Source organism: Oculina patagonica, chromosome 1 (genome assembly GCF_052425735.1).
Source record: "Oculina patagonica isolate OP01 chromosome 1, crgOcupat, whole genome shotgun sequence".
Lineage (NCBI taxonomy): Eukaryota > Metazoa > Cnidaria > Anthozoa > Scleractinia > Oculinidae > Oculina > Oculina patagonica.
The window spans coordinates 11,892,002-11,905,212 of record NC_135758.1 but is presented as its reverse complement, the minus strand read 5'-3'; the positions used below and the strand labels follow the sequence as shown (position 1 = coordinate 11,905,212).

Sequence of the window (13,211 nt, the reverse complement as noted above, 5' to 3'; positions counted from 1 at the left end):
GTCCGTCTGGCCATCCATCCATCCATCCATCCATCCATCCATCCATCCATCAGTGAGCAGTGAGTGAGTGAGTGAGTCAGTCAGTCAGTCAGTGAGTCAGTCAGTGAGTCAGTCAGTCAATAAACACCATCAGTGAGCAGTGTGTGAGTGAGTGAGTGAGTGAGTCAGTAATAGTAATAATAGTAATAGTATATCTTTATTGCGCCTTACTCTCCAAAGGGAGGTATTGGTCTGTTTACAACAAAGGTTTTAACATTTACTAATACATTTAAGAAATAACAAAAATTTGATTCTTATACAATTCATAATGTCAATATATGTAAAAATTAAATAAATTATAATGTTCATTGTGCTTGTAAGTTAAGAAGCTCTTTCCTTTTTTGAAACATTGAATGTATATATTTACCTACTACTTTTGATGTATGTTCATTGTCAGCTCTAAGTAGGTACTTAATCCTCTCGTTCTCACTTAAATATATGTACAGTACCTTACATCAACCTTAGAAATGTGAGAACATAATTCATGTCTTATGGTTGTAAATCCCTGGCAACACATCAAAAAATGCTTTTCGTCTTCTACGCAATTTTGTTTACATACCAAGCATGTTCTTTGCTCTACTGGGATTGATGCTCCTTTATTTTCATACTTTCCAGTCTGTATTCGTAATGTATGTCAGTGAGTCAGTCAGTGAGTCAGTTAGTCAGTCAGCCAGTCAATAAACACCATCAGTGAGCAGTGTGTGTGTGAGTGAGTGAGTGAGTCAGTGAGTCAGTCAGTGAGTCAGTGAGTCAGTCAGTCAGTCAGTCAGTCAGTCAGTCAGTCAGTCAGTCAGTCAGTCAGTCAATAAACACTCAGTTTGTCACTGACATAGTCATTTGTGCACTCAATTAACCAATCCATTTGTCTTAACTGAAAGGCTCTTTATTTATCAACAGTGACTTACAGTGTACCCCTAGTCAAATTCTGCATGGCTTGCTGCATCTTTTGTGATGTTTAGTTACCAGATTTTAAGACGTTTCTATTTCTTAATTTCTGTTAATTTTGTTGACCAGGTAAGATTGTACATTGTCCCTGGTGTACCTGAGAAAACAGTGTTCCAACCACACACCAGAGGAGAAATAAAGGTATTAAAATAACTTCAATATTGTCATACTTCATTTACATTTTGAAACTCTAGTATAATATTTACTGGATAACTGATCCATAAGGAGCTTACTGTAGCAATAAAACTGAATTGTAATTGAATTGTACTACATGTATGGATAAATAATTTTTTATAAGTGGTTGACAATTGCCAAAAGCAGAGAAATAATTTATTATAACAACAACAAAAATAATGATATCCTGCTGTTTTTTTTGTCATGAGATTCAAAGGTGTTATGAGTACATGTAGATGTGTAATTCTGGTATGAAATAATTTACACTGCTGCCATAACTTAAACTTTCACATCCCAGTGCAATGCAACTTTACTCGTAAGGTGTTTATTCTCGCGACTGAGTGTGAATGCTTTGTTTATGGCAAATGGCAGAGAAGAGCCGTGAAGCTGCAAGGGAATTGGCGAGGAGTCAATTTGAAATCCGAAATTACACCCCTGGCTGTGCTGCTTGCTGATTGAGGCTTTGCCGCTCACAAACACTAGCCTGCGTGGCAGGCGTAAGGGGAGGGGAGGGAAAGGGAGAGGGGAAAAGAAGGGGAAGAGGGGAGGGGACGGGAGGAGAAGAGGGGAGGGGGGAGGCTTTTCCCTCTTTCTCTCCCTCTTCCCAACTCCCCCTCCCTCCCCTTTCCACGCCTGCTACGCAGGCTAACAAACGCAGGCTTTGCCCACGATTAATTTTTTCTTGTACAATACTAATCCTGCCAGCTACACCGGCTACTATTCTCTCTGTTCCCTGGACTGAGGGAGGGTGGGAAGAAATGAGACTCTACATGTATAAACAAATTTGGGTGCAATGCTGGGTTTGGTGTGCACGGAAATGGTGCCTCTGGGACACATGATTTGATTGGCTAGATTTTAGCAAATAGAATTTAAAATCAGGCCAGTCTAATCAACCACTGTAAAATCCTTTGTTTCAATACGAATTTTGCCCCCATCTTTTTAAAGTTCCAAACAAAGACAAGTACTTTGTTGATCAATGCATATTTTGTTTGTTTCACAGAACATACAGTGGTTTTACATCAACCATCTTCCATCGCACAAGAAAGATACAGTGAGCCGTGAGAACCTGGGGCTTAATCCAAATGCCTTCTTCATGGTGATGCCGTTTGTAAAGTAAGTAATGAAATAAAAAAATCAAATCTTCATACTTATTCACACTTTTATCAATGTCACATCTGAGAATTCGAAAGTGCATCAGGCACACTTTTGTCAGTAGTATGTACAGTTGTATCAATAATGATATTTTGTTATATGGCCGGCTCAGCAAGCAGGCAAGATGAGGTACATGATTAGCTACCCGAGCAGGCAAGATGGGCCTATCTTGCCCCTTCAGGATTGCCTGCGGTTTTCCTGCAAACTTGTTTTTGTGGTTGCTACCGGCTCTTGCACGAAAATTTTTACACAGAGAAAAATATTTTCTTTCCTCAAAATTGTCAATTAGTTAAATCAATTCATTCTATCAATTAATCCAATTCATGTGGTCGTTCATGCCTTGAACTGGCCTCTTTCAGGATACAGTACAGAAAGTCATTTCAGTTCATGAATTATATTATATTGCCCATATAACAAATCCTTTAACAACCCATATTATATAATCTGGATTTTCCTTCTAGGGGACTACGAAAGTGGATATCGGTGGCTCGGCAAAAGGAAAATAACCCCACCCCTGCACCAAGTACGGTGGAATCGCCAGGGAATGTTCAGCTTCAAAAACTGCTTGCTAAAGAAGAACAGCGCCTAGAACAGGAGCAGAAACGAGCTGCCCTTGAAAGAAGACGAAAACAGCAACAGGAGCGCTTTCAACTACAGCACGAACTTAATCATCCACTGCGACAACATCATACGCCACAGAGACCAAGGACCTTGAAAGGTACTGTGGGCAGACCTCTTGGTAGCAATGCGTAGCTGGCGGGATTAGCGCGGCGCGAGAAAATCGTGGGCGAAGCCCGCGTGCGTGAGCGGCGCAACTCGACTGTTTCTCAATTCCCTCGCACTCGGTCGTGAATCCCGCCAGCTACGCAGGCTAGCCTCTTGGAACCGTTTTTGGGGTTTCATGCAAGGGTTGCGTGACGGCTTCGTTTGGTGAGTCTCGCAAGTGTTCCGCGGCGACCCAAATAATGACTGTGGAGATTCTGATTTTCAAACCTCGAAGGGAAACAAAACTGGTATCTCGAGTCGAGATATCGGTCGAGAAATCGGGGCGTAAAATATGCAGTGTTTGTGAAGCAAATCCAAGTGAAACGACGTTTGGTTCGAATTACCAAGAGATTTGAGAAATCGAGGGTTTGAGAAATTGGGATTTCATGTCGTGTTTGAGAGAACAGTTAAGTATTATTAACCATGTGCCGTTCTAGATTTTCGCTAGGTTTTGAAAGAAATAAGCTCTTTGAAAGTGCCGCCAAATTTGAAACAGGACTACACTTACTGTGTAATGTTTTTATCGCTTACACCGACCGAGCAAATTTAGTTTAAATACTGGAAAACGTTCTTTTAAACGCTATTCGCTCTCATTTTTTGATGCACAAACGTTTTTGTAAAAAAAGTCATACCAAAAAGTGTGTACTCCAGATCGAGCCATTGTACTCTCAAAGTGTATTTCAGTGAATTAAATGTTGTTGGTAGGCCTGCAAATGCCTAACATCCCATCTTGAGGCTAGTAAAATGTAAACAAGTTTTATTTTATTGTTATTTCAGATTACCAAGAAGACTCGGGACACCGCGTCTCTCCAGTCATGAAAGAGAAGGATGATAAACCCGTTTACAAGATACTACAGCGACCAGCGGAGGAATCTCACACAGAAGAGGAACCATTAAACCCCATACAAAAACTGCTCTCTGGAACACTAGGCTACGGTCCTATTACAACTAATCAACCTCGTCCCCCCATGGGCGTGGCCACAGCTCATGGGGCGATTTACCAACCTTACCACCACCCACAAGGTGTTATCGGTTTCAGCAAAGAACATATGTCGCCTCATGGGACCCCTCCCATGTCATCACGCCCGAAGCACTGGACTGCCTCGCCCTCAGAACACAGCTGGGAAGACAAAGAGTTTCAGTTCTCTTCTCCGGCGTTTTTGAACTTCAAGTTTGACACGAAATCTATTTTAGCTTGCTTGCCCACATAGCGCGAACAAAATACATCAAATCACTCTTTACCGGAGTTATTTCGTTCATGCTTTACTCTCGTAGCTCAATGTATTTTTTTAATTGTGGCACCCAGCCCGCCTTCGTAAAGGGATATTTTATGTTTTAGCATGAACTCAAAGATTTCACATGCCAAGATCACAAGAAGCCCAACAGTAAGGGTTTGATTTTATAAAACAGTATACTCAGCAAGTACTAGTGGAAACAATTAAGAAAGGATGTGTGGTCAAACTTGGCCCTAGCTCGAATTGCTATGTACACCAAGGGAAAAACTGTTTTTTTTTTTTTAATTTAGTTCAAAATCATCTTGCCTTATATCAAGGCGACATTTCTCACACCAGTTAACCTTTAAAAACAAATTATTCGGTGATTCTTAAGCGAGCCATTCGATCAAATTTGCAAACAAGACAGCACTTAAAAGCGATAGTTCTGTGAGTTAGTTTCCGCTGATTGATAGCGAGACTTTTTAAGCCACAAACTGGAATGCGTTTTTAATCTCTTTTTTTTTTTTCGCTTTTACTGTATCTGGAGTGTTTGAATGTGGGTGCTGTATTGTCAGCTGTTATATCAATAATACAATACCACTGTCATTTAAACCTGTGGTTTTATTGCAGCTTATCTGAAGCACAAACGAAGGCTTCGTCTACACGGGGCCGGACCGGAACCGTTACGAACCTAACCAGACTGGATCGGCATCAGATGACATGTCACTGTTTGGGACCTATCCGGACCGTTTCCAAAGGATTCCATGGAAACACCTGAGTGGTACTTGATTGTTTGTTTATGGAACCGGTCCGGTCCAGATCTAAAACTGCACCTGCAAAACAGCATGTCTAGTTTTAGATCCGTTTGGAACAGGTCCCGTGTAAACATAGCCGAAGTCACGTTTAAACGACGAACAACGTGAAATTTGTTTGCAGTTATACAAATCTTAACCCGCTCTTCTTATATGTGTAAACACATTTCATTGCCGTAACCTAATCACAGGAATAAGCTGCAATAAAATGAAGGGTTCGTAACATCATTGCATCGAAGTTTTAGTCATTTTATCCCTTGAGGCAAAGTGGGTTTCTCTAGAAACCTAAATGAATTATTTCTAATTTAAACTTTTATCGGGGCCTCAATAAATTATATGATTTTATAAACAGGAGTACAACATTTTATAAACCTGCTTTGTGATATGTTATAATTAAACTTTGTTTTTCTGCCAGTCGGGCCTGGCCGGGTAACACTGAGTGTTGTGTTCTTTAACAAGGCAGATCTAAACACCTCGACCAAAATGCTGTATGAACTGTTTGGCAAGATCTGGGAAACGAACGAGATACCAGATGATTGGAAAGAAGGCTACCTAATCAAACTTCCAAAGAAAGGAGATCTGAAGGAATGTAAGAACTGGAGAGGAATCATGCTGCTGTCAACGGCCGGAAAAGTACTGAATAGGATAATTCTGGAGAGGTTGAAAGTAGAGGTGGACAAACGGTTGAGAGAAGAACAGGCTGGGTTCAGGAAAGATAGGTCATGCACAGATCAAATTGCTACCCTGAGGATCATCTTGGAACAGTCTTTAGAGTGGAACTCTCCTGTTTATGCGACCTTTGTGGACTATGAGAAGGCATTCGATAGCGTTGATAGGGAAGTGTTGTGGAAGCTGCTACGCCACTATGGCATCCCAGAGAAATACATCACTCTTATACAGAAGACCTATGAGAAGTGCACCTGTAGAGTCATCCACAACGGAGTTCTTTCAGAACTGTTTGAGATGCTCACTGGAGTGCGCCAGGGTTGCTTGCTGTCGCCCTTCTTGTTCCTGCTTGTCATCGACTGGATAATGCGGAGGACGACAGAAAAGCATCAGGATGGCATGCAGTGGACACTCACGACCCGGTTAGAAGATCTTGACTTCGCCGACGACATTGCCCTTCTTTCACATAACCACAGGAGCATGCAATCCAAGCTAACAAGACTGGCAAAGATCTCAATGCAGACGGGCCTTAGGATCAGCAAATCCAAGACGAAGGTGATGAGGGTTAACACCAAGAATGCAGATAGGATAGAACTAGATGAGGATGAAATCGACGAGGTGGAGGACTTTGCGTACCTTGGAAGTAACATCAGGAAGGACGGTGGATCTGATCAGGACATACGAGTGAGGATCGGAAAGGCAAGAACTGCATTCACCATCTTGACACCTGTTTGGAGATCAAAAGTGATTTCCAGAAAGACCAAACTACGGTTATTTAATACCAACGTAAAGTCAGTCCTCCTTTACGGCTCTGAAACGTGGAGAGTAACAAAAGCGAACTCCGCCAAACTGCAGACCTTTATCAACAAATGCCTGAGATCCATCATGGGCATCCACTGGCCAGAGGTCATAACAAATGAAGAGCTTTGGACAACAACTGAGCAGGAAAGGATCAACATCCAGATAAGAAGGCGAAAGTGGGGTTGGATTGGGCACACCCTCAGGAAAACAAACTGCAATACCACCAAGCAGGCACTGAGATGGAACCCACAGGGTAAGAGGAGCCGAGGCCGTCCCAGAAACAGCTGGAGGAGGACGGTAGATGACGAGGCGAGCAAAGCAGGCTACACCTGGAGGCAGATTGAAAGGATAGCCCAAAACAGAACACGATGGCGAGCAGTGGTTTCCGTGGACCTATGCTCCATGGGGAGCGAAAGGGTTTAAGTCAAGTAAGTCATGAAAAGTTTGTTTTGTTTGTTTTTTTTTTTGTTCAAAAGCTTGGGTATTAGGCTCTTAGCTTTCTCACTTCCTGGTGATCCTTTTAATCATCAATTGTTTCTTATTATCCTTCGTTGTGATCAGTAGATTAATAAAGCAATCGTTGTTGCTGTCGCAACCCCGCCCACTGTTCTATTACTGCAATTAGTTGTTTTTATTTTATTACATTGACGCAACAAGCCAACGGTATATATACAATGGGACATTTAATAGTTTCTCGAGTGTGTGTCCAAGTGAAAGTATATACATTGAGGAATAAAACCGCCATTAACAGTTACTAATATTTTTTTCTGAAAACTGTTCCTTCAGGGACAATAACACTGACATTTAGAAACTAAAATATTTCACATATTTGTCCAGATTACTTATAGATGCGAAAAATCTATTACAAACTATTTACGAAAACTAGTAAGGTCGGGACACACTAGGCGACAGGTCTCAGCGACAAGTCGCTCTGTGTGTACTGCTTCAAAACAAGTCGCGGCGACAAAGCGCTTGATCGTTGTACACACAGCGAATTTTAAAGAGTGGGAATGTGACTAGTTTTTCAATTTAATATAACAAAAACACATGACGCTCTCTCATTGGTTAATTTATATTTTGTCGCAGCGACTTGTCGACAAAGACAAAGATTGTCGCAAAAATGCACCATGTCACACGAGGCAACATGTTGCAGCAACTTGTCGCCGCGACATATATATATATATTTTTTTTTAATATTTACTTTTCAGCACAATACACTTGACAATACACAAAAAAAAAATACAAAAGATAAATGAATAAAATATACAGAGGTAACAATGCGATACACGTAATTAGTGTAACTAAATTGTTAACTAAATTATTGTCAGTAAAGGCTTCCATAAGATAGATAGATAGATAGATAGTTTATTGATATTCTTACATGGCAGTCTAAAAACTGAATTGCGTAAAAATTTACAGAGATAAATTATTAAAAATACAACTATTAAAATCTATTATAACTATATTAAAAATTTTACATAGAAGGAAAAAAACTATGTTTAAAACGATTTGTTCTAGCCTTACATGCTTGAAAATGACGTTGACTTCTGAGGTTATACATATTTACATTTTCTTGTGGTATGTACTTATGTAATTTGTGGCTACTATCGAGCATAATCTTATTAAAGAGTTTCTTGCACAGGATAGAACGTCGTTCCTTTAGGGTGCTTAGATTGCAACTTGATAGGATATCCTGATATGATGCTTGTGGATCGATAATAAATAGCGCGCGTTTCTGTACACGTTCTATATCGTCACTTAGGTAAGCGGGAAGGCTATGGTGAAAAGCCAGCGCGCAATACTCTAGAACTGGTCTTATGCATGTACAATAGAAGTTAAGAATGACCTTTCTTGGGACACAAGCTCTTTTTAGTAATTTGATAAAATATAGTCTTTTGTTGGCCTTCTTTATGATTTCCGTAACGTGGTTATTCCAATGCAACGTATCGGTGATGGTGACACCTAATATCTTAACACTGTTGACCAAATCTAGATCTAAACTATTAATCGAAATGGGAGCAAAAGACTGTTTGATTTTCTTAAAGTCTATTGTTAACTCTTTGCACTTGTCCACATTAAGTTGGAGCTTGTTGCAGCGCGACCAGAGAGCTACCGTGTCCACAGCTTCCTGAATGTTACTTTCACTGTCCTTTGCGACCACTTCAGCAAGGGTAGTGTCATCGACGTATTTCCAAGTCTGTACATCAGAGGGGCTGAGATCATTTATCATAAGGACAAATAACCAGGGGCCAAGCTTGGTGCCTTGAGGCACGCCAGATGGTACGGTTCCCCATTCTGAGAAACAGTCGGCAGAGAGTTTCACACGTTGTTGTCTGTCCATCAAAAAATCACAGACCCAACGAGCGACACCACGTGGTATACGAAGAGACAAGACTTTGTTGACTAATGTTTGATGATCGATCAAGTCGAAAGCCTTCCTGTAGTCTAGTTGGATTATTCTCACTGCAGCGCTGGTTCCGTCTGTGGCTTGTGCCCAAGTGTGCAGCATGGAAACCAGAGCGTCGGCGCAGGAGGACTTCGGTATGGCGCCAAATTGGTTGGGGTCAAGTTCAAAAAAGTTCAAAAAATTTTCTTTTTGTCCTTTCGCATGTGCGATTGATCTTTGAATAAACATTTTTTCTTTTACTAACTCAAGAAAGAGAAGGAGATTAGGTAATTTGTGCTCATATTTTTGTAGAAAGACATGTCTTTTGCTAAGTAGAATATAATAATTAAAGATATAATCAACACTACTAAATTCCAATTCGATCTTTATCAGTCCTACGTCTTACACATGAGCCTCTGGCTCGGACACCGAGGGTAACCTCGTCCCGCGTATGGACTTTAAAATTGTATTTACATTTTTTTTTTTTTTTACATATAGGAGCCAGAACTTCCGGGATTATAGCCGTACATTATTCCTAATTCATCAAAATTGTTATTTTGACTATTCCACCGGAATAAGACTGAATTCCAAAAGTCGCGTATACGGGAGCAGTTAGCTAGCATGTGCGACAGTGTTTCTAATTCGTTACAAAATTCGCAAAGGGGAGATTCCGATATGTTCATTTTATATAGGAGGTTTCTGCACGGTAAAATATTATGAATTATCTTAAACTGAAATATACTTAGTTTCGTTTCCCGTGTTATTCTAAATGGTAGTTTATAAATTGCGCTGATCTTCATCTCTTCTACACCTAACCTTTGTAGCCTAGAACTAGCTAAAGGTTCTTTAAATTTCTTTTGAATAAGAATATTCCGAGCTCTTTTACTGGTGAGTGTTTGACCAGAACAGAGGTTGGTAAATGGCGTAGCAAGGCCAAACTTCCTAAGAAAATTGCCATATGAGAGGAATTTGCCGTCTTCTTCTAATAAATCTTTGATTCTGAGAATTCCAGCAACGTGCCAGTTTTCCCAGTATACAGATTTGCCTGCTATGGTTATGTTTTTATTATTCCAAATAATGGCTTCCTTAATGTCATGTTTATCTAGAGGGGCGGATTTAACATCATGAACTTCTGCCCATGTTTTTAAGATGTCAATGTAGAAAGGTGGCATATTTTTTAGTTCTAAAAGAATTAGATCATAGCTACAGTCGAAAATGAGAGGGCCTCCAACATTTTTCAGATACCAGGACGGAATTATCATCCAATCCTCATTTGCACCATCTTGCATTCTTTTTACCCAGGCACATAGTAATGATTTTGTAATTATTTCATATTCTGGCAAATCTAAACCTCCTTTTTCTTTTGCTCCGATAAGCGTGTCTCTTTTTATTTTCGGTTTCTTACCGTTCCAAACGAAGTCTGCTATCAATTTGTTAACGGCGTCAATAACATAAGGTGGGGTGTGAAGACAAGCGCTAGAAGAAATGAGTTTTAATAAACCTAACGTTTTAGCTATTGTTATTTTTCCATACAGGGATAAATCCCTTTGTGGTCATAAATTAAATAGCTTTTTAACTTTGATTAGCTTGTTTGCAAAATTTGCTTGGTCGCACAAATTAAACTTGTATGAGAAAGCGGTTCTTAAAGCTACTATTGGCCTTTGTGGCCACAAAAACTCGAATGGCGTATCCTTATTTTGCGCGTTCTTCCCCAACCATAAAGCTTCTGTTTTAAAAGAATTGAGTTTAAGTCCACTGCATTCCTCAAACAAGTTAAGCACCTCGAGCAGCTTCTCAAGGGAAGCCTCGTCTTTACAGAAGGCGGTTGTATCATCAGCATACTGTGATAATTTGATTTCTTTGTTAGCGACTAGCCGGACTAGGATCCCTCTTATATCAGAGCGAGACCTTATCGCGCAAGATAATGCTTCACCAGCCAGTATGAAAAGGAGACCGGATAACGGACAGCCTTGCCTAACTCCTCTCTTGAGTGTGAAGGGTCTGGAAGCGTAACCATTATTTATCGTACAGCTGGAGATATTGCTGTAAAGTGTTCTAATCCACATCTTAAAATCGAGTCCGAAATTAAAGGCATCTAAGGCTTTGTCTAGATACACCCACTCTAAGCTGTCGAAAGCCTTTTCGAAATCTATGAACAAAGCGATACCTTCTAAATTTTGATCTGCCGTGTAATGGAGAATGTCCGATATGAGCCGAATATTTTCCCCAATGAATCTGCCTGGTAAATATCCAGTTTGTGCATTATTAATAATATTTGGCAGGACCTTTTTTAAACGCATTGCTAAGGCTTTTGTGGCGATCTTGTAATCAGTGTTTAGAAGCGATATCGGTCTCCAGTTTTTTAGGTACGATAGATTTTTATCTTTCTTGGGAATTAGGCGAAAAATTCCTTGTCTCTGTGATATGGATAACTCGCCTTTTCGAAATGCGTAATTAAAGCTATCTACCATAATTTTTCCCAACGTGCTCCAAAAAAAAGTGTAAAATTCTGCTGTCAAACCGCCTGTACCTGGTGTTTTGTTTTTATGGAAACTTTTTAAAGCATTTTTACATTCCTTTTCTGTTAATAAACCCTCACACAATTCTTTTTGGTGTTCGTCTAGCTTTTTAATACTCTCGTTCTCAAAAAATAAGTTGAACTTGGGATCCTCGACTTCAGTGTGGATTTTGTGACGAGTACAAATTTTCATAATAACGTCTTTGCTCCTCGAGGATCTCTTCCGGGTCGGTTATAGTGGATTCGTCATCTTTGGTCAAACTGGTGATACATTTATTTTCATAGTTTCTCTTCTCAAGATTGAGAAAATGGCTGCGGTCACATCTAGACTGCTAACTATAGTTAGGACGGCGTTAACTATAGTTAGCTATTTCGGTAGTGTGACCGCTTCTCTGTTCGCCCTAACTATAGTTAGAAAATTTACGCCTCGCTGATCCAAAACAATACACACTAACTATAGTTATACCCAAGCAAGGTTCATGGGTTAGTCTTAAGTTTACAAACGAAAAGCCAATCAGAATGCGACAATTCTTTTCGCACGTGCGAGATGAACATAATATGCAAAACAAAGCGTCAAAACAAGAAAAACAACATGCCAAGAAATTACATATCATCAATGTTAGCAAAAATAAAGCTTGAATTCTCCGGTTTCTAGCATCCTTACTTCATTTTATTTTCTTCAACGCCGAAATGCTGTGCAAAAATAGAAAAAATAGAGGAACAACTGGACGCAGGTCAACAACAAGGGCTGTCATGAACTAATTTAAATACCAAATTATTCACAACCTAATCAGAACTAACTATAGTTAACTGCATTGGTGTGACCGCAAAGACGACAGAAAGCACTAACTATAGTTAGGTATGACGTCACGTAACTTGAGACTAACTATAGTTAAACTTTAGTTACGTCGTAGATAAGACCGCAGCCAATATTTGGAACTTCGTTCTCCAAACTCGTGCCAACGCGCTTTTGAGCGAATACATGCTCCCCGAGTGCGGTCGAAAGATAATTTATCTAATTTATTCTTGATGTTATCGTACTCCTTGATTGCTTCCGGCGTTGTGCGATTCCCGCTTGTTTTTTGTAATCGTTGGGCTTCTTGCGAAAGATTTTTCTCGTAATTTTTCTGCTTTTTGGCCTTTTGTTTTGAATAGTATGTTGTGAACATCCTAATTTCCATTTTTATCATTTCCCATAAAAGGCCTTTGTCTTCGACGTGTTTGTATTTTTTAATAAACAATGGGATGTTTTCGGATAATTTATCTGTATATTCATTGTCTTCCAGAAGTAAATTGTTAAGTTTCCAGAAACCCGGTCCCCTTGGGTGTTGTAGTCGGGTTTGAATATCCATTGTAACTAAATAGTGGTCGCAGTGTGGTGCGTATTTTATCTCGCAACTCTGCACGAGGGATTTTTGCATAAAATCTTTTGTAATCAACCATAAGTCTAGTCTGCATTTTATTTTCAAATCTCGAGTTCGCCAAGTGAATTCTTTTTCTTTTGGATGCAAAGATCTCCACACATCCTCTAAAGGCCGAATCGCACTAGCGGACAAGTTTTAAATGTCATAACATGTTTTACAAAAACAAAATTCTCGCGACAAGTCAGAGACATTTTGAAGAAAACAAAAGGTGTAATTATTAGTACAATAGCTCTTCACGTGCTTCTGCCATCCCTGTACATTTCTCAGCACGGCCGTCTTGGGCAAACATCAAATATACAGCACAACGCGGTAAAA

At 39.9% G+C, this 13,211-nt stretch overlaps 1 protein-coding gene across 1 annotated transcript in view; it reads left to right on the top strand.

Annotated features, from left to right (window-relative positions):
• LOC144636626 (uncharacterized) overlaps positions 1-5,329 on the top strand; it is a 6,182-nt gene extending 853 nt beyond the window's left edge. The window contains exons 2-5 of the mRNA XM_078495823.1: positions 1,054-1,125; positions 2,159-2,271; positions 2,772-3,028; positions 3,853-5,329. Coding sequence (XP_078351949.1) covers positions 1,054-1,125; positions 2,159-2,271; positions 2,772-3,028; positions 3,853-4,286 — 876 coding nt within the window. The 3' untranslated portion in view covers positions 4,287-5,329. The remainder of the gene's footprint in view (positions 1-1,053; positions 1,126-2,158; positions 2,272-2,771; positions 3,029-3,852) is intronic.
• The last annotated feature ends 7,882 nt before the right edge of the window (positions 5,330-13,211 follow it).